At 32.8% G+C, this 23,224-nt stretch overlaps 2 protein-coding genes across 3 annotated transcripts in view; one reads left to right on the forward strand and one right to left on the reverse strand.

Moving 5' to 3' along the window:
- The window catches only part of CENPP (centromere protein P), a 206,151-nt gene that overhangs the window by 133,288 nt on the left and 49,639 nt on the right, over window positions 1-23,224 (reverse strand). For both annotated transcript variants that reach the window (XM_011378955.2, XM_023522566.1), the window contains exon 5: window positions 22,445-22,541. In XM_011378955.2, the coding sequence (XP_011377257.1) occupies window positions 22,445-22,541 (97 nt within the window). The remainder of the gene's footprint in view (window positions 1-22,444; window positions 22,542-23,224) is intronic.
- Window positions 1,406-18,058, forward strand: OGN (osteoglycin). The gene is made up of 7 exons (XM_011378947.2): window positions 1,406-2,125; window positions 3,209-3,376; window positions 5,494-5,587; window positions 11,886-12,044; window positions 14,065-14,267; window positions 16,250-16,345; window positions 17,090-18,058. The coding sequence occupies exons 1-7, from the start codon at window positions 1,946-1,948 to the stop codon at window positions 17,258-17,260; spliced, it is 1,071 nt and encodes a 356-aa protein (XP_011377249.1). The 5' UTR covers window positions 1,406-1,945; the 3' UTR covers window positions 17,261-18,058.

Here is a 23,224-nt window from a genome sequence, read left to right on the forward strand (position 1 = left end):
ACAGAGTTGTGGCCAACAAACAAGTGGGCTCACACGTGGATCCTTAACCCTACTCAATTCGTGAAGTGGAGGTGCAGCCCCAGCCAACGCCTTGATTGCAGCTTTCAGGTAAGATCCTGAAACAGAGAATCACGCAAAACCATGCCTGGACTCCTGACCCACAGAAACTGCGAGGTAATAAATATTATTTTAAGCCACTAAAGTTGTAATAAATCACCAATACAATAGACACGTAGTGGTATTCTTCAAAAATACAACATTAGTGGGATACTTCTAAAATGAAAATAGGATCATGTCACTCGCTAACTAAAAAAATCTCTCAGTAGTCTCTCACTGGCTACAGATACTTTAGCAAGATATAAAAGACTCTCCTTAATCTGACTTCTAATCACCTGTCTGATCTCTTAATATGCCCCTCACGTCTTTTCTCCTTCCCTCCAATCTCCAGCCATATACAACTAATATAAATTTTCTCAATGATTTACTATCCCCCACCTATGTGATGGTTTCCTTCCTAGAACATCTCAACCTCTGCCACCACCCTCACACCTTACCCATTTTCTCTACATAAGTCAGCTTGGCGAAGCCTTCGTGGCCTCACCCTCTCCCAAGCTATCATAGAACCCTGCACATTTCTGTGTAGCAGGTCCCATTGTGCATCCTGTGGTTTGTTTGCTGCCTTTCCTGCTGATTTACAGACTAAAAGTTCTTTGAGGGGAGAAACTGAGTTTTGTTTGACTGGACATGTTTTATCTGTAGTTCTGGCAGAGAAGAGGTGCTCAATCAAATTTTACTCGAATGAACGTCAATAAAATTGTATTTACTGGTTACAACTTCTCAAAGAAAGATATAACCCACAATAATTTTTTGTAGTACAAAGTATCAAAATGTGTATACCATTAGTAAAACTACAAATCTGATTCTCTAAATCTGACATTTAATATCTATCCAGTTTACTTGTTCCCATCCTGTTAAACCTGCCACACAATGCAAAAATAAATCAAATAAATAATGCTGTTTCATTACTGGGTATTTTCAAATACTTTAAAAGTTGTATTATATCCTTAAAACCATAAAATTGACAATTTATATCAACCTAAACCAGAAAATATCACAACTAAATCTAAAATAATTCACATTCAAATAAAAACATGGGTATTCAGGTTTTAGTTTATCCAAGCTTTAATTTGAAAGGACCTAAAGCCAATTTTGAATAGAAAAGAGAATAAACTGTATTCTTTCATTTTCTATTTTTTAATATTTATCCACATCCACATTTATTGAATTTTTAGCTTAGAGGAGAAAAAAAAATGTTATCTTGATTGCTAAAAGTACCAAAGAGTGATAAAAATAAAAGAGAATCTTTAAAGATATTCATGTAGTTATCTAAAATACCAGTTAAACTTTAAAAGATTAAATTTAATATTAAATATTCATAGTTTCCTTCATTTAGCAAAGAAATTTTTTATTATCAAACCCCAAAGAATAAATCAAGTTTACTTTTTAAAAGCTGATTCTGACCCTTGAGTTATTTTATATGCAACTAAAATAAAGGAGAGGATACCCCAAATGACTAAACTATAAAATAACTTGTGCTAAAACTAATTTTTACATTTTACATTTCTTGGCTATATACTAACTGTAGTACTAGAACAATATTCTTACTTCTCAAAAATGAAGATAATAGACTGTGCTTTGGTTTGGCGTTTTATTTCATTCAAAAAGCAGATGTTTTATGTCCTGGGAAAGCATTAAAATGAAAAGCATGATTTTATAACTATGTCATCTTCATAAACTAATATTCACAAAAACATTAGTCTTTATTTTACAAGGTACAAATAACACGAACTTAAGTATTTAGTAGAAGCAGACTAAATACAACAGCTACAAATATTTTAAGTACAGTTCTCTACTACAACACACTACATTTCACCCTAGAGAAAGAATGTTGGCAAAGATCTCTACCACATGGAAACTGCTTTTAAAGCCGTTGGGCCCTGAAATTCTATTCAGCAGTTTGAAATCAATCCGCAGCTTTCCTCATTCACCCTCCCACTTGGGGCTTATGCACAAGCATGAACATCTATTGAGGAAAACCACAAAAAACTTCAAAATAGCTACAACGGTAGGCTCCTTTTTCACGTATTATTTTAAATATCATTTGTTAAGATGTGACTCATCTAACAGTCTTAATAAATGTAAAAAATCTCTAATTTTTTTTAAGTTTCAACTACCTTGAACAACTATTTTTTAACAAATACTTTAGTATATATCATTGCATAACTGTAATATCCATGCAGGCAAGAACAGGGTCACAAACCACGTTATTCTTAATTTTCATCCACTGATTTTTGACAAACTGGCATCTATAATGCAGTACTAGCAACTCTGAGTGATTCTGTTTGAAGTTACTTTAGAAAAAGTCTAAAATGTACACCACCAGATAAAATTCACTGGTGAGCCTAAATCCTTGCCATTACATTCTTTCAAGTCCTTGATTAGAATTTCTATATTTCTCTACTGTGCAGCAGAATTTTTTCATTTTTCATAGTTTAACTTTAAAAAGCAATGCTATTAACTAAAAACAGAAAGACTTATAATTTAAAAACTAAGAAAATGAAAATTATGGCTTTTCTTATATTTTGTGCCACCTAAAAGTTTTAATGACTACTTTTCATAATGTTAAATTTAACGTTTAAGTTTTAAAACTTCTTGGAACTTGTTTTTGTTCATGCCAATACAAATCAAGAGTTCTAATAAAGTAGCAAAGTTGAAATATGATATTTTAAACTCACATGAAACAGGATCTTGGGTCTTCATTTTAACTATTTACACTACAGGTATTTTAAGAAGATTTTAAGTGCATACAAGTACCTTTGTTCAAGGCACCTAATTATTAAGAAACTGAAATTATCAACATTGCTTGGATTTTTGTTAAAAAAAGAAATAAAACCATTTTCTGAAACTGTTTTTCAGAATATCACTGATACATAAAAACTTTTAGCATCTAATTAAAGATCACTAAGGGTTAAATACTTGTTCCCTGGCCCCTACTGCGTATACCCTGCCAAAAAGTCCTCTAAGCTCTTAAATATTGCTTCGATGGTCTGCGTTTTTATTTTCAGGGGAAAAAAAGAGTATTGTCCCACAGTCAGCAGGCCACTAGCTTAATAACTTCCAGTCACCTGAATTTTTGTTAAAAATGAAGACTCTGCAGTCTACACTTCTCCTGTTACTGTTTGTGCCTCTGATAAAGCCAGCACCACCAACACAGCAGAACTTACGCATCATCTATGATTATGGAACAGATAATTCTGAAGAAACTTTATTTACCCAAGATTATGAGGATAAATACCTGGATGTGAAAAATATTAAGGTACCTTATTTCTACTCTAAATTTAACTTCTAAAATAGTCTAACCCATTTAAATGCATGTTTTTGTTTTTTTCTGAATGTGTCTGATAAGGTAAGGGGACAGAAAAAGCACTTTAAGTGATTCAAGGTCATTATAAATAAGTGTCCCTAAGATTATATTTTTAAAGTATGCATGCCTCCAAAATTAATAAATAGTACCTATGGTAACCAAACACATAAAACTTAAGGAAAACTAAACTGTAAGCTGATCCCTGACCAGTTGAGATTTGTGTTAAGTAGTGTTATACAATGTTCTATATTTTATATTACACTGCCTCAGAAAAGAAGAAATGTGTAATAAGAGAAAAAGGATGAATTACCAGCTTAAGGTCTATTATTTTAGGAAGAAATGGTTCAAGAAAATAAATAGAAGAGTAGTGGTTATTTTGGTATGTACAGTATTTCACAATAGTTTATACCTGACAACTATACACAGTACCAAAAAATAAAAAAACTACTTAATATGGGGCTTTCTTTTTTAATTAGTTTCAATAATTTAGACTCTCTGTCAATTTATACCAAGTAATTATAATTGTCATTGAGTTAATACTGTACCACATGTTTCATACTCTACTTGTATGGGGTAAGTAATTACTTATGATTTTCTTGGCATACAGACATGAACACTGAGTAAGGAAAAAGTTAATACAGCACATAAGTATCTGTTGTCTGCTTACTGTGCATCTCACACACACACACACACACACACACACACACACACACACACACAAATAGGAAATGCAGCCAAATATATAACGATATTGATTGCTTCAGTTCTTCTCCACTATAAATAAGATGGCAAAGATTTTTAAAGTAGCCAGTTATAATTCCTTCTTCCTCCTTTTCTCCCTCCCTCCTTCCCTTCCATCCTTCCTTCCTTTCTCCCTTCCTTCCGTTCTTTCCTTCCTTACATCTCCCTCTACTTCTCTATCCCTCTTTTTTTCTTTCTAGTACATGAGCAAATGTTAACACTACAGTTTCATTCAGTGGAGTTGGTTAATATGTTAGTATTATTCTTGCCTAACACTAAGGCAAAGAAGATAGGGATTTCCAGTTACAGCTTCAAATTAAAAAAGAAAAAAAGCCCATCATAATAATAAGCTATTGGCTCATAGAGATGATTTGAATCTACCAATCAGTTAATACTTTCAAATTTCCCTGGTTGTGAAAATGTAATAAGTAAAAGAAGTTCTCTGTTTCTTTTCTTTATGTTGCTTTAGAAGTCTATCTTAATATAAATGCAGGGAATAAGATATTTGTGAAGTGGAGTAGAATTCAACAGCACTTAATATACAAACACAGAGTGAAAGGGATTGTTCAACCAGAACACACATGAGAATGAAGAAGTTAAGACCGAGACTAAGGGGGAAAATGCTCCCAAAGTGTAGAGAAACTAGGACCCCACATAATATACTTTAGTCTAATAGCAGAAAACATTCTCTCCCAAAATATGAAACAGAGTAAATTATAAAGACCCCAATTCTCTTGGAGCTAATAGCCTGGACCAGTGGTCTCAGCATGATGGGTAGGCTGGAATAAAAGGACTCCAAGGGTCAGGGCCTAAGGAGGCATGTAGGTAATTAAGGCTCACTTCCAGAAGAGACAGAAGGAGCTTACTCAGTGTGCACATGTATAACACGACTGATGCTTTAGTTCTGTTTGGAGAAGAACCATGAAGAATAATTAGAAGAGTTACTTTACATAAAAATAATCTCAAGACACTATCTTCATTTTAGGTTTCACCTCAGAAAAACTTTAATTCCAAGTCAGAGAATTCTCTCCTAGTTCCCATTTGGAATTTCAATATGTTCAATATTTAAGAAGCACTGAGTTTCACTTTTGGAAATAAAAATGTAAAAGATCTGGTTCTTTTACGCAAGAAGCCCACAGTATGGAGTAAAAACAAGCCAAACAAATATTTACATTATGATTTAATGAACAATAAAATGGAATTATGTACAAAATCCTAATGAAACACAAAAGAAATGCCATAACTGTGACTATAAGGCAGATCTATCAGTTTCATAGTCAAAATTAGACTTTATTACATCTGATAATACATTTTAATTTTTCTAATAGGAAAAAGAAGCTATGATAAGACTTGATGAGAAAAGTCATCAGTTACAAAAGGATGAGAGTTTCACACCATTACCCCCCAAGAAAGAAAATGATGGTAAGTATGAATAGTCAATTATCTACTTTTTAAAAGGAGCTTTAAAAAATAGCTTACAATGAGCTTTATTCTTTACAGTAATCAAAAATTGCCTCAGGATATAGCAAATCCAAATGGTGGAATTTTATTGCCAACGATAGTCAAACAGGTATATCGGGAGTTCACATTATTTCCCATCTCACATTATGTATGAGAAACATGGAATAGGAACATTCAAGAACAACCAAAGCTTAGTCCAAGTTTAGCTTTTAGAAAGTATTTCTTTCTGTCTATATAAAATCAATTGAAGAAATAGTTATTAAACACCGGTTATTTTCAAACACAGTCCTTGAGATAGGATAGTTCAACTTGATTTTTCAACTTTATGATGATTCCAAAGCCATACTCATAATACATTACATGAGATACTCAATATTTCATTATAAAATAGACTTTGTATTAGATAATTTTGCGCAACTGTAGGCTAATGTAAGTGTTCTGAGAATGTTTAAAGTTAGCTAGGCTAAGCTATAATATTCAGTCAGTTAGGCATATTAAATGCATTTCCAACTTAACGTATTTTCAAGTTTCAGTTTATTGGGAGGTAACCCCATTGTAAGTTGAGGAGCATCTGTACACAGTCTAAGAAATGCATCATAGGTGATTTCATCATGCAAACATCATACTTATACAAACCTAGATGGTACAGTCTACTACGCGCCTATGGTATAGCCTATTGCTCCTAGGCTACAGGCCTGTACAGTTACTATATAAAACAATACAAGATTACAAAAAGCACAAGAAACAATATGTAATCAAGAGACATGGTAAACACAAGATAGATAAAGCTACTTGCCAGTGTAACACAGCATGCTGTTTTACAGCAAACTTTTTTTTTTAATAAGTAGAAAGAGTATGTACACTCTAAAATAATGATAAACAAGTACAGTGTGGTAAACACATAAACCAGTAACATCGTCATTTATTATCAAGTATAATGGACTGTATGTAACTGTATTTGTTATACTTTTATATGACTGGAACTGTGGTAGGTTTGTTTATTCCTGCATCACCATAAACATGTGAGTAATGCACTGTGCTATGACGTTATGAAGGCTACAACTTCATCACGTGATAGGAATTTTTCAATTCCATTGTAATCTTATGGGACTATCTTTGTTATATGCTGTCTGTCATTGACCAAAATGTTGTTATAGGGTGCATGGCTCTACATAAATAATTAAAATATACATTTAATTGAAACAATAGAAAATGTGTAACAAACTACAAAGTCCTACTTAATAGTTCTTATCTATTTGGTTTATTCTTGCTCTATCACAGATTATTTCACATGACAACATGAAAAAAATAACATACTAATTTCTATATTGCCACAATAAAATTAAAATAGAACAAAACATAATTTGTATTTAAAAATCTGAAAGGTATAGTAAAAATAGACTTGAACAAATAAAAAAACATCCCTTGCTCTTAAATAGGATGACTCAACATCATAAAAATGTCAGCTCTCCCTAAATTTATAACAATAAACTTTAAAGATGTGGTAAAGTTGATTCTCAAGTTCATATGGAAAAAAAATCAAACTCGCAAAACCAGCCAGAGAACTACTTAAAAATAAGGACATATGTACCACAGGAACAAGATGTACCACACGTCAAATTTATAGATCTTTTCTGTTATTGCCTCTGGATTTTGAAGCAACTCACACCCAAGTTATCTTCTATGATTTGTACAGTTTCGCTTGTTAGAGCTAGACCTGAATTTTACTGGAGTTTGTTTTACTGTGTAAAGTATTGATCTAATTGTTTCCCTTTCCAGCCTACTACTCAGTTGTCCAAGCACCATTTAAAAAAATATAATCTTTGCTTCTTAAGTCACTGAAGCAAAGATTATATTTTTTTAAATGGTGCTTGGACAATTGAGTAGTAGGCTGGAAAGGGATACAATTAGTGTAAATTTCTACATATATTTTTATCTGTTTCTGGTCTTTCTATCCCACTAATGCACCAGTATCACGCTTTTTAAAAGTATTGAGGCTTTAAAGTATTTTGACGTGTGGTACATCTTGTTCCATATGCAAAATCATGGAAACATTGTTTGCAACTGCAAAATATTGGAAACAATCTAATTGCCCATACGCTGAAGAGTGCTTGAATAAAGTATGGTACATCCACACAATGGAATACTATGCAATTGTAAAAATAAATGAGGAAGATCTCTACGAACTAACATGGAATGATTTCCAGAATATGTTACATGGAGAAAACCGAAGTACAAAAAAGTATCTATAGTATGCTGCCTTTTGTCTCACAAAGAAGGAGATATAAGAACATATACAGGCATCAGTTCACTTGTGTGAAAAGAAACTCAAGGAGGGTAATTAAAAACAGACTAGTTGCCTAAAGGTTACTGATAGGGGATGGAAAATGAAAGGGTTGTGTGACACTTCTCTGAGTATACACTTTTTGCATAGATCTGATTTTAGAATAAGGTTATGTTTCACATAGGCAAATAAACAAAAAGTTATAAAAAAAATCAATAACGATAAGATTTTAAAAACCCAAATTGAAATACAAACAGACAAAAAGAAACTTAATTACATTTCAAATGAATAACATAACACACCAAAGGGGGAAAAAAATCTAATCTGAGTAACTTTAAACACAGTATTTTGACTATATACCTTCAGGCTAAAGACAAAAAAAAAAAAAAAAAAAAAAAAAAAATATATATATATATATATATATACACACACACACAAGTACTAAAATTCCATTGTATAGGTTTGTTTTCTACAGTGTTACAGGATAGCAATAATGAAACACGATGCTGATCTAGGACTCAATAAAATAAATATACTGTGGATAATGAAAGGTAAATTTCTCACTGTCAGTGAAGGGTGTTACCAATATGAAAAGGGGGAAGGCTAGGAGTTGGACTGGAATGGAAGATATCACCATCAACTCATGCCTGTGTACAGATACAGAAACAGATATAAATGTACTTGTCTGTGTGAGTGTGTACCTGTTGCGTATATACATACGAAATGTTTATGTATATGTCAGTATATGGTGTATACATATATGTATGTATGTATGTATATGTGTACATGTATATATATAGTAAAGGGAGAGACAAATATACATATATGTATTTCCTAACTCTCTCTGCTGAAAAAGTCTAGAAGCGATGAAATCCCCATAACAACGAGCATATCCACACCCAAATCTTGGTTTCTAAATACCACTCTCCACTAAAAGTAACCAGTTCTTCTTGAAGATATAGCTGATTTCAGGCTTGAGGCAGGGAAAAGGCAAGATTAATCTGGGACATTTCACCAAGCCAGAAAATAAGGAAGTTCTCAAAGAATAATGGTGATATTTTACTTTTAAAGAATTAACCAAAATATAAAATATATGTAGGTATAAATTGGCAAAAGATGTATAAGACCTGTACACTGAATCTAGACAACAATACTGAGAGAAATTAAAAAGACCTAAACATATGTATAGATATACTGTGTCAAGGACCAGAAAACACAATGTCATCAAGATGTCGATTTTTTCTCAAATATACATAGATTCAATGCAATCCCAATTAAAATTCTAGCAGGTTTTTTAATTAATAAACTGATTCTAAAATTTATGTGGAAATGCAAAGAACCTAAAACAGTGATAACACTCTGAAGAATAAAGTTGGAAAATTTATACTTCCTAATATCAAGACTTGTTATAAAGCTATAGGAATCAAGATATTGTGGTATTAGCATAAATATAAACAAATAGATCAATGGAACAGAAATAAACTTACACAATATGCTAAACTAGTTTTTTACTATGGTGCCAATACAATTCAATGGACAAAAGCTAACCTCAGAAAAAAGAGTGCTGAAAGAACCAGATAGTTAAAGAAAAACAAAAACAAAAAAACTTTAACCCTTCCTGATACCATATATAAAAAGTAACTCAAAATGGACCCTATGTCTAAATATAAAGAGCTTAAATTATACAACCTTTAAAAGAAAACACAGGATAAAAATTTAGTAATTGGCAAAGATTTCTTAAATACAACACACACAAAAATGAACTATAAAAGAATCAATTGTTCTTCATTAAAATAAAAATGTTTGCTCTTCAAAAGACATTGACAAGAAATAAAAAGACAAGCCACAGACTAGAGGAAAATATCTGTGAAACATAAATCTGATAAATGACTTATATCTATAATATATACTCTTATAAAATGCAATAATAATAATATAAAAAGTCCCATGTAAAGAACAGGCAAGAGATATGAAAAGACACTTCACCAAAGAAAATTAAGTGGATGACAAGTATATCAAACGATGCATCATTAATCATTAGGAAAATACAAATTAAAACACGACATACCACAACACACCTTCCTTGATTCAATGGCTAAAATTAAAAAGTCCAAACATATCAAATGTTGGTGAGGATGTGGAGCAACTAGAACTCTCATGCAGTGCTGATAGGAATATAAAATGGTGCAACCACTTTGGAAAACAGTTTGGGACTTTCTTCAAAAGGTAAATATACACCTACCCAGCCATTTTGCTCTTAGATATTTACCCCAGAAAATAAATGCATTAAGTTCACACAACTTGTACATAAATGTTTTTAGCAGCTTTCTTTAAAATAGCCAAGAACTGGAAACAACCAAAATATCCATAAGAGATGAGGTATAAATTGTGTCTATTGAGAGCAATGGAATACTATTCAATAACAAAGAAGGAATGTGTTACTGATACAAGCAACAACAGATGAATACAAGCAACAACTCAAAATAACTATGCAGAGTGAAAGAAGCCATACAAGAGTATATATATACCACATGATTCTTTTGATATAAAATTCTCAAAAATGCAAATTAATGTATAATGACAAAAAGTAGATGAGTGGTTGCTTGGGAACAAGATTGGGAGGGAGCGATTACAAAAGGGCATGAGAAGGTTTGGGGGGTAATGGATAGGTTAATTATCTCAATTATGGTAATGGTTTCACGGATATATACATGTCAAAACTTATACAAGTTAAATTTGTGCAACTTTCTGTATGTCATTTAAGAACAAAAAAGCTATGGCAAGATAAAAAAGAGCTAATTGGCTAATATATGACAATTGATTATAAAAATAAATATGATGGTAATGTATTATAATCCATGGGATAAGGGATTCATAAATTCATACTGACAGAAATAAATAATAAATAAATAGATAGATAGATAGATAGATAGATAGATAGATAGATAGATAAGAAGAGAATGTTCACCTTACACCAAAATGCCAACTCGCAAATATAGAGAGAATGGTGGGATTAGAAAATCATTATTTGGCAACCCTCCTAATGGTAATAAACCATTCAGGTAAGAATCAATGGATGATAAAACTACTGTGTAAAAGTTTAATGACAAACAAGATGTTTAATATCTCAAAGTACTTCTCTGGAAGACACTTATTAATTACAAAGTGAAAAATATTTACTTTACAGAGTGAAAAACATGGTGAACACCAAATGAACCAAGTGACCAAAGACAGCATTATCAAGAATGGGACAAATAGATACCGTGTGCCCCTTGATACATGGCACTGAGGACCCAACATCACTTCTATGGTATTCCTGCCAAAAATGGGGAACCTCAGACAAACCCTAATTTAAAATCATTCTGCAAAATAAATGCTCTGAAAAATAATTTTCAAAACAATTTCGAAATTTTTCATAAAAGTGAAAGGTATAAAAAAATAAAGACTAAGAAACTGTTCGAGGTTGAAAGGAATGAAAGAGGCACAAGTAAATGTAGTGAACAATGGCACAGTGAAATGGAATTCCAACAGTGCCTACGATGACTAATTTTCAAGTTAAGAGTTTGCTTATCTAACTAGTGGTTTCTAAATCCCTTAGTTATCACCAGTCTAAAATGTGTTTGTGCCATACCAAGTGAAAAATCAAGCTTGTGTTTACCTTAAGTTCTGCTTTACAAATGTATTTGGTATTCAAAGGAGGAAATATAACTCAATCAATTCAGCAATTAAGAGATCAATGTTAAAACAGAGAATAAAAGATTGTGGATTACAAAACCTGAAATAAAATTTTGGTAAATTATCAGTTACGATACAGGTCAGTAGCTATTATAACTATGATATCTTCCTTGCTATCACCTATAATTCTATAAAATACCTTTTAAATTGGTAATAACATTCGTGACAACAATCATTTTACCATTAGAAGTCAACTGTTTTTAAACTAGTTTATATTTTTATGATTGTTTCCCAATTTAGAAATGCCCACATGCCTGTTGTGTGTATGTTTAAGTGGTTCTGTATACTGTGAAGAAGTTGACATTGATGCTGTACCACCCTTGCCAAAGGAATCAGCGTATCTTTATGCACGATTCAACAAAATTAAAAAGCTGACTGCCAAAGATTTTGCAGAAATACGTAAGTTAGTTTAAAATAAGATATTAATATTAACTCATGTTAGTATTAAATTCAAATAAACAGAAGATTCTAGGCATTTGTGCCTATTACATCTAAAACAGTCACTGCTGGAATATTTAAATATCTACCACATTTCACAAAAATCCACTGTTTCATTGGTGAATCTCCTTTCCATTCAGACCTCCACTGTCATCTTTCTTTACCAGTGACTTTGGTGTCTATGTTGACAGCCCATCTTACATATAGGCAAATTATGTCTTCTCAACCCCAATATTTCAAGATTTATTTGCCTTAGCCAGTCAGCAGCACCAGTATAACCAGGATGCTTCTCCAATCACAATGCTTTATTTGCTACATTCACAATAAAAGCATAGAAACTGCTTTCCTTACTCATGGTTCTTAAATCCGGCTACATGATTTAAAATATCTGGGGAAGCAGTTTAAAAATACTGATACCAGGTCCTAGTCCCCAGAAGTTCTCATTTAGGTGTGGCGAGAGGCCCAGGCATCATCATTAACCAAAATCCTCAGATGATTCTAACATGGAACTATTAAAAACAGCGCTATTTAACTCCTTCTCAGGTCATGAATAATCTTGGACTTCTGACATCCTCTCAAATCTTACAACTGTTTGCCACTTAGGGCACTACCATAAGCACTCCAAAATCCCCAATTTCTTCAGTGCCTACTCCCCATCCTGGATCACTAATCCTTCAAAAGTTGTCGTTAGTGCTTCTGAAGAAAATCACACCTAGAAATGCAAACTGGCCCCACTACACATTTACAAGTTTAACCATAATTGGCTTCATGCTGCCACTGGTAGCTCCCAATTGATTGAAGTACAGTTGCTCCTCATTATTTGTGGACTCCATATTATCAAACTCACCTACTTGCTACAATTTATTTGTAACTCCCAAATCAATATTTGCAGCACTTTCAACGTCATTTGCAGACATGTGCAGTGGCAAAAAAAAAAAAAAAAAAATTGACTTACCCAGCCAAGGTGGAACAAGGTAATGCTCTGACCTTTTATTTCTGCTTTTATACTGTTAACAAATGTCCAATTCAGTCTACATGGTGCCACATTTTTTATTTTCATGTTTTTTGCTGTTTAAAATGGCCCCCAAGTATCATGTTGACATGCTTTCCAAGTGCAAGGAGGCTGTGACATGCCTTATGGAGAAAATACATGTGTTAGGTAATCTTCATTCAAGTGTGAGTTAATCTGCTGACAGTTGTTGAGTTCAATGTTAATGCATCAACAATATATACTGAATAAGATGTCTTTAAAAAGAAATACATAAAATTATGTACTGATTAGTTGAAGAAAATGTGTGACCAGAGGCTCAAAGGCAACTAGCCCTGCATTTTTCCTAGGAACAATGTTTCCATATCTACTAATTCAGTGTTTGCAGCAATTTTATACACATGACTATCTCAAATAATGAGAGCGGATCATATTTCTTAATCGTTCCAGACAAACAAAAGTGATACATATATATACATGTGCATACTAAATTTCTCTCTTAGTCTGCATCACTTTAACTAATTAGGGACATTTTTTTGTTTCTTGTTGTTAAGCAATAAGACATACATTAAGATAACATACACACAATAACAATGCAACATGCTGGCAGAAAAAATAAAAAAATAGTTACATGATTCCATTCAATCAAATATACTGCTTATTTTCTATGATTTGCCACCAAGAATTTCTTTCAAACTACATGAACATCCTGAGAAAGGAAAGAGAAAGATAGAAGGATTGTATTAACTTTAAGGTCCCTTCCAAACCTGAGATTCTGGGACTCAAGGGAGAATGGCCCTCAGTGTCAAGCACAGAACAGATGCTCAACATTCATTCAACAAAAATTTCCTGAGCTACTAACTGTAAACACTTTATTAGACACTAAGAATAAAAGATGTCTGAATGACCTGTTAAATGCTTTTCTTCAGTCCAAATGAGAATTTAACTTATTTTTGTATATTTTCTATGTTTTTTGCATATTTTTCCTTCAAGCTAACTTAAGAAGACTTGATTTTACTGGGAATTTGATTGAAGATATAGAAGATAGTACTTTTTCAAAACTTTCTCTGTTAGAAGAACTTACACTAGCTGAAAATCAACTACTGAAACTTCCAGTTCTTCCTCCCAAGCTTACTTTATTTAATGCAAAATACAACAAAATCAAGAGTAGAGGAATTAAAGCAAATACATTCAAAGTAAGTATTTTATAGTATGAGTGAACACAGTATCAGTTTTATGCAGCCAATGATAACATGATAAAAGAAAGAGAAACTCTGGTCTAGAATTTAGTTTCATTTTAAAAACAATTTTAATTTAATAAATGAAGACATAATTTACATGAAAAATAGCCATACTGTTAGGTTCATTCTGTTTAGCTTATGCCTGTACCTCACTTAAAATTATATAACCTTTATCTTATTTCATGGACTACATCATGTCCCATTTTTCTCACTTGTTCACACAGCAAGTATTTATTTGTATAGACACGGTTCGCATCCTTGTGGCACCAAGACTGTATAAAACCTCAAAATGGGAGTTTTCCTGTGTTTCTTTTTCCTTACAATATTAATAATTTATAAATGCCAGAAAAAACAAAGTTCTAGAAGTAAACACTGAATTTTGCTTTTAATACTTAAATGTATCAAACCACAGAATTCTGTAGGTAGACTTTCTTTTGAATTCTATGATGGCACCTAATACAAAATTTTGTATGTAGTAAAAATTAGATATATTTTAAAAAATTTAATATTCAAGAAAATATATGTACAGGGAAAAGGGAAGGTGTCCTACTCTGATTTAGGTAGCCAGGTTGTCTCAAAATGCACTGTATGTGGAGAAGTAATCACCTCAGCCCAGGGCTTCCATAATTCTCTGATATACTCATTCTAGTCCCGAAAGGAACCGTAAATAAAAGGATCATGCTACTGTTGGCAACAGACAACCTCATTCAAAAGGAAATCTTGTAGGTTCTAATGTGACACATCCAAGACTATTAAATATTCATTATCACATAGTTTATAATAATCACACAAATGTACAAACTGTCCACAAACATATAATCTGTCAGAAAAATGTAAAAATATTCCTTTTATCTTTTCTGTCTACATTTAAGGAAGCAATTTTCAAATTTAAGGGACATTCTAGAGATACATCAAAGTTCCGCAGAATATAGGGGATTCTTAGGGGACTTTTAAAAACTGGACTCACTTTAAAAACAAAAAACCCTTTAATTTTAAGATATATAATTCAAGCTGGTAAGACTCTGAATAACTGGCATATTAAAGAAGTCCAGGATCTGATCAAAACTTTACAAAAGGAATGTTTGGATATTTGGGATTTTACACGTGTATTACAGAAGAAATTCATGACAAGTTGGCATGGAAATGATAAACTAAGCTACTTTGTATTTTTGCTTAACACTCTAGGCTGCAAAAGCCACCAGCAAAATCAAGTTACACTAACCCATGTAAAGAGGCCCACTGGGGAAGATAGGAGCTTAGGGCCTATACGGTGGATGGTAGAATGCTTAAGAAAAGATTAAAATAACAGCAAATTAGTTAAAAAAAAAAAAAAATTCTGCCATAGGATGCATATCAAAGATAAGGTAAAATATTAATGTGAGGGGTAACTACATTTTAAAATCATATTATAAAATTATATACAGCAATGGGTTACTGATCATGTAGAGAAATCCAACATCAAGCCTTAGAGGGAAAAGATTATAGCTTTGAAAAACATCTTACTAACCAGCACACACAGACATCTCTTAGAAGTATTCATTTTGCTACAAATTGAAGCTAAAATGGGAAGTTCTGAAGGTTCAAGAGAAGTTATGGCAGCATCAGGATCCAAATTCAATCCTACACAGAGATTGACCTCCTTAGCTGCTCCTAAGACAAACTCAAAGGGCCCCAGAAGCTGGCATGAGGACTGAGGCTAGGCAAAGCTGGGTATTCAGAGATCAGATGACTGGACAAAAATGTGGAGATGTAGCAGGGCTCTACTGCCCTTCGTAAAGGACCAAAAAAACCCAAAGCTAAAATACTATTAAAGCAATGATTAATAGTATTGATATGTATCTATATTAGTATCCATGTGTACATGGTGTATAGAGTTTGAATCCTGTAAAGAAATGGATTGACTTCAAACTCTCAATCAAAACTACCTTTCCTTACAGAAACTGAGTAATCTATCCTTCCTCTACTTGGACCACAATGCACTGGAATCTGTGCCTCTTAATTTACCAGAAAGTCTACGTGTAATTCATCTTCAGGTATGATTGCCCTTTCTGATCTTAATTTAAATAATTAAGGGTCAATCTTATGACTCATTAGATTCACAGGTAAATTCTACCTATCAAAAGTGTTAATATTGAACCCAATGTCCAGAGCACCATGAAAGGACCAGCAACACTAGGTATGAGGTCTTTTCTCAAAATGGGGTTTGTCTCCATCTGTGCGCTTAGTATCTCCTAGTTAATTTGGCACATGGATTTGAAATTAGAGGACACTAAGACCTCTGGTTTATGTTTCTTCCTCCAAATAGCAGTAAACATTCGCTTTTGGAGACTTTCTAATTGATTTTATTGTCCAACATCAATGAGGTAACAGAAAGTGAAGAGGGAAAAAAAATAAACTAAAATTGGTCTTTCAGAATCACAAGAATTCCTATTTGTTCTTTTTACTTCTTTAAAGAATATTTAAGGACACAGTATGTATTTTGAGTCAATATTCTAGAATAGAATACTTTTTCCTGCTAATATAATCTTATTTATACTCAGAACTTTCTGTTACATGGATATTATTCTAGCAATAGCAAATAGTCTGTTCTTCCAAAGTCACACTGTAGACTTAAGAAAAGCTCAGATTGCACAGAGAGGGTTTTATTACCATGATACACAGTATGTAAAATAGTTTAAAAATCATTCTTTAGATAAAATACTCTGTGAGATCCCATTACATAGCATACAAAAGGCTGATTTCAGATTTCTGAACAATTTTTCCCTTTTATTTTCCAGTTTAACAACATAACTTCAATTACAGATGATACATTCTGCAAGGCTAATGACATCCGTTATATTCGAGACCGCGTTGAAGAGATACGCTTGGAGGGAAATCCCATCGTCCTGGGAAAACATCCCAATAGTTTCATCTGCTTAAAAAGATTACCTGTAGGGTCATATTTTTAACCACTATCAATGTGGCATATAAACTAAAGTACACACATACTTATAATCTGTCTCAATAATGTCTACAAGAGCATATTTAATATTAATTTTGTATCCCACTATGAAGGAATTCTATGTTTTATGCAAGGATTTTGAAAAAGCTTACATATAAACAAGCAAAAAGTAAAACTGAATCTCTAAGTTCGAAACAAAGTAATGTGAAAATATTTAAACAGTATTACAAAATTCTTGTAGTTTGTAGTAAAGTGCCATTTGAAAGGTATGCTTTTTTATATAAATATCCAAATTTAAGAAGCATTCTTTCTATTACTAATGAAGTGAGAAGTTCAAGACTTTAAACTGTTTGTCCTTTCTGGCCTTTACTGCATCTCAAAAGCATTTAAGGCTGACGTTCCGAAAACTTTGAAAAGCTAAATATTTCCAGTGATATCCCATTTTTCTTTTATGATTCATACATTGTTCATTATGAAGTAGAAACTCTGTTTCCTTTCTATCAAGGCAGCTATTATATTTTTACTTAGCCTGAAATAGGGTATAGCTTTATATCTAGGCAAAATTTTCCAAATAAAGCATAATTTTACTCCCTGATAAACAGCTAATATAGTAATGTTCAACTTATTCTGCTTTGTATTCACACAGTTAAAGGCTTTAGTAAAGTAGTACAAAATTTTATTTTATCTTAATATTAACATTCAAAATCTAGTATAAAACATTTTAAGAAGTCAAGCAGAACAAAATCAGTATGCTTATAAAAAAAAAACTTGAAAGTCCATCCCATTTCTCGGAAAATAGCCATAAAGTTCTCTATTGTTAAGATAGAGAATATCATAAATTAAGAATTTATTAATTAAGAATATCATAAATACTGAAAAATATTTTTTTACACTATAGGAATGAGAATCTCATGAATAAATTTGTCCAAATATAAGACCTGAAAACAAAATGAATTCTATGGTGTTATTACACACCATCCTCCCACCCACCCTTACAGATATATGTTCAGACAAACGGACTATATATTGACAAGAAAGTTTCTGAGCAACATTTTCTAAAGACCCATAATTCACTAATACATTTAATGGCGAGAACTCACTTAAACCTAATAGTGATGATTTATGATGACACTGTGTTACCAGATTAAAGTTCCTAAAATAACTTTCCACTTGCCCAAATCCCATTCAAAAGTCTTAGTCTCTACATTGCTCAGGGGTCACATACAAAATTATCAGTGCTTTAGAAACATGAGTTTAAACCGTGTATATAAAAATTACCAATACTGTTTCCAACATAAATTATACCTTAGAATCAAGTTGGTCTCCAGAACAAATATTTATTCATAGTTTTAAGCATTTGTTCATGTTTTCCTTACCTAGAATGACCTCCTATCTGTTTTTCAAATTTTTCCCAATTTGTCAAGGTTGACCCCCAAATGAAACATTTTTATTAAATGATCCATGATCTCTTAAAGCCACAATAATTACCCCATAACACTTATTAACTCATTCAGTTATTTTACTTTGGTAACTGATAATCATAACTATTGTACAGCTTTCTCATTATTTTCTGTGCATGCTTCATTTCTCTATGACTGAAAGCTCGCTGAGTACACAGAACACATCCAATATTCCCTTTATACTTTCAAAGTGCCTGGCTAATAGTGAGCACATCTGAATTGAATATACAATAAATAATGCAAAATAAAATCCATTTAAACAAAAGGGCTCTGTTTTATTTGGAAAAACAGAATTTTCAAACTATTATAGTCATGAATAAATCAATGGAAGTAAACTGTAACTTATGTGGGAAAATAAACCTGATAAGGAGAATCGAGTGGTAGGAACCAAAACTGAGGCAATTCCTGTCACATTTTCAGATGTCAAATAAATAATATATTCCCATGCTCTTTATATAATTAAACTTAAAGGGAAAAAAATCGTAAAATAACTCAAATTTTAGAGAATGTAAAAACCAGTAGTTTAGATAAAATAATAGTTAGGAAAGACACTGGTAAAAACTCTGTATTATAGAATTATCATTAAAAAATAATATTGAGACTTCTAGATAAAAAGAAAACATGAATATGGGTACCTGATAACCTTATATACATCCTTAAGTAACAAATAAAATGAGTAAAAACATGCTGATCACTATCTTAGATATTGCTTCATTCTTGACACTGATAAAGAAATAGAGACTTAAAATTAAAAATACTTTCCCTTACGAACATTCCTGAAAGAAACTAAAGAAGACATGCATAAATGGAAAGATATCCTGTGTCCATAGACTAAAGACTGAATAGTTAATATATCAATTTTACCCACAGCAACTGACAGATTCAATGCAATCTCTATCAAAGTCCCAATAACATTATTTGAAAAAATAGAAACACCCATCCTAAAATTCATATGGAATCTCAAAAAACTCCAAATAGCCAAAACAAATTTAAAAAGAACAAAGTTGAAGGACTCACACATCCTCCTTTCAAAATGTAACTACAAGTGTTGTTCTGGCATAAGAACAGACATATAGATCACTGGAATATAATAGAGTCCAGAAACAAACCTTTGCATAAATAGTCAAATGATTTTCAACAAAGGTGGCAAGACCACTCAATATGGAAAGGAGAGTGTCTTCAACAAATGGTGCTATAAAACTGAAAATGCAAATGCAGAAGACTAAAGTTGGACCCATAGCTTACAAACTGGATCAATCACCTAAACTTAAGACCTAAACTATAAAACTCTCAGGGGGGAAAAAGAGAAAAATCTTTATATTAAATTTGGCAATGATTTTTTTTGGATATAACATCAAAAGCACAGACAGTAAAAGAAAAAAATTGATAAATTGGCTTCATCAAAATTAAAAACTTTCGTGCATCAAGACACTATCAAGAGAATAAAATGACAATCCAGAGAATGGAATTTTTGCCGATTATATATTAGATAAGGGATCAATATCTAGAATATACAAAGAACTCTTACAACTCAACAACTACAAAAAAATCCAAACAACCTGATTCAATGGGTAAAGGACTTGAATAGACATTTCTCCAAAGAAGATATACAAATGGACAATAAGCACATGAAAAGATGCCCAATATCACTAATCATTAAGAAAATGCAAATCAAAACCATGATGAGAATACTACTTCATACCCATTAAGGTTGGCTATAACAAAAAGAAAAAAAAAAACCCACCCAAAATAACAAATGTTGGCAAAGATTTGGAGAAACTGGAAGCCTTGTACATTGCTGTTAAGAATGTAAAATGGTGCAGCTACTGTGGAAAAGAATAGGGCAGATCGTCAAAAAATTAAACATAGAATTACTACATGATCCAGCAATTCCACTTAAAAGTATATACTTGAGAACTGAAAGCAGGACCTCGAACAGATATTTGTATACCATTGTTTATATAAGCATTATTCGCAATAGTCAAAAGATAGAAATAACCCATGTCAGTCAACAGATGAATGGATAAACAGAATGTAGTAAATACGTAAAATGGAATATTATTCAGCTGTAAAAAGAAATGAAATCCCGACCCATGCTACAACATAGATGAACCTTGAGAACATTATGTTATTTGAAATAATCCAGACAAAAGGGATAAATTTTATGATTCTGTTTAAATGAGGTAGGTACCTGGAATAATCAAATTCATAGAAACAGAAGATAGAATGGTGGTTCCCAGGAGCTGGGGGAAGGAGGTAATACTAAGTTAGATTTAATGGGGACAGAGTATCAGTTTGGGATGATGGAAATGTTCTGGAGATAGATATTAGTGCTGGTTGCACAACGATGTGTTTCTTTCCATTCTAATAACCTTATCATTAGCAAAGACCAGTTCATAGAAGCACTATACCTTCTATAGCAGCAATCCTCAACCTCTTTGGCACCAGGGACCGATGCTCCTACAAGAACCTAATGCCTGATGATCTGAGGTGAAGCTGAGACTGATGCTAGTACTGGGGAGCAGCTGCAAATACGGATGAAGCCTAGCTCCCTTGTCTACTGCTCATCTCCTGCTGTGTGACCCAGCTCCTAACAGGCTACAGACTAATACCACTAGCACCAGTCTGTGGCCCGGGGGTTGGGGACCCCTGCTCCATAGGAAAAACACACCAATTATACTTCTATACCTGCCTTGAAAGCACTTGAAGGTGAACCGGCTTTGGAAATGGGACTAGCACTCACGTTTCTCACAACCTATTCAAATGTATAAGTAAACAACCATATGAGGTGATTTATAACCATAAATGCCAGCATATTCCTCAATCATCTGTGAAGCGGAACTAGTTTGTTCTGGTGCAAGAGCACCTGCAAGCAACAAACATAATCATGAGAACTTCTCAAGGGACCATTGTATAGGTACAGGTACAGGACAGGTACTGGCATGTTTCATTCTAAAGAAAACCCTATGCCTGGCAGATTTTATTAGCTCAACAAATAGAATGCAAATAATAATAAGAGGAAGTAAAAGGAAAAAAAGAAGTCCAAAATAAAGGAGAATTAATACCAGTCATAAAAACAATAGTCATGACTCAATTAGGCTTTCAAAGAAACCTGAACCGTGAGATGTCATTTATGTTGAATCTTTCAGAACTAATTTTTGTGTGGATTACTGTTGTCAATGATTTGATGCTATTCAACTGAGTAGGACCTGAGGGATTTCAATGTAGTCAAACATAATTCTAGTTATTCCACAAAACAAAGGGAATAAAAAGGAGTCTTTTAATGCATTAGTTTCAGACTTAAGAAGCATTACTTTACAAGAAATGGGCTTCAGTATTTAAACTTGAAATATATGATAATTAAGCTCAAAATATAGAGTCTGGCTCAGGAAGTAAAGATTAAACTGCTTTGTGTTAAGCCTGCTATGATTATATTCTTTATTAACATTTATCATTTTAAGTACCCTTGATAGATTAATTTTTCAAAATGTGTTAAAAATTCAATACAAATATAACCATACTTCTTTCAAGATAGTCAATCATATAAAATTCACTGATTTGTACTGAAGCATTCCTCCTTCATTTCTTCAAATAACCACAAATTCCAAAAGCCAATTAAGACATTTTCTGTCACTTAAAAACTTTAAGGAAAGAATGTTATGTTAAATCCCCAAATTAACATGAGCTCCAGTTTTTCATATATGTTTAAATTTAAAGACTTTGGACTCTACCTTGAAATGTTTAAATGTGCGCTTACGATATTCACACCACTCCACAAAAAAGTGTAGGCTTCGGAAAAACATAAACAGATCTCTTCTTTCTTCTGCTCTGTAGGAATAAAATATTCTATGATTAATAAATATCATTAAATGAGAGCTCCAACCTGGTTTTACTTCTTATTATTGCTTTTTATGTTCCTTTAATAAAGCTAAAAAAATATTTGATATATTTCTACATACTGAACTCTGTACTTTTGAGTATGTGCCCCTGTCTGATTGCTGATGCTACTTTCTCAGCCTGGAATACCCTTTTCCTCATTTCCAAATGTTTAAATCCTACCTATCTTTCCAGACACCATTCAGATGCAACATTCTCTTTGAAATCTTATTTGGTGACTGTGGTACAATAAAGAATATATCTTGTCTTTGTGTCCAGTTGCTGGTACAGAGCTTCAAAAACCCTTACAACATCTGAGTGATGAGTGTGCCTTTGTTACATTAATAGTGACTCACATTAGTCCCTAGAAAGCCTCCGGATAGGGGCGTGTCACCAGAGAGACCAACCAGACATCCAGTAAAGGGGGGTAGGGAGGAAGGAGCTCAATTACATGGGCAATAATTTAATCAAAGATCCCTATGTAAGGAAACTGCAATTAACGATCCAGACGGCACAGCTCAGTGGAGCTTCCTGCATGGTAAAACCATTGATGTGCTGGGAGGCTGATGTACATGGATTCCACGAGAACGTGCAGAGAAGCCCTATGTTCCTCCTCATGGCCCTACCCCAGACTT

This window comes from Pteropus vampyrus, unplaced genomic scaffold, assembly GCF_000151845.1.
Source record: "Pteropus vampyrus isolate Shadow unplaced genomic scaffold, Pvam_2.0 Scaffold349, whole genome shotgun sequence".
Taxonomy (NCBI): domain Eukaryota; kingdom Metazoa; phylum Chordata; class Mammalia; order Chiroptera; family Pteropodidae; genus Pteropus; species Pteropus vampyrus.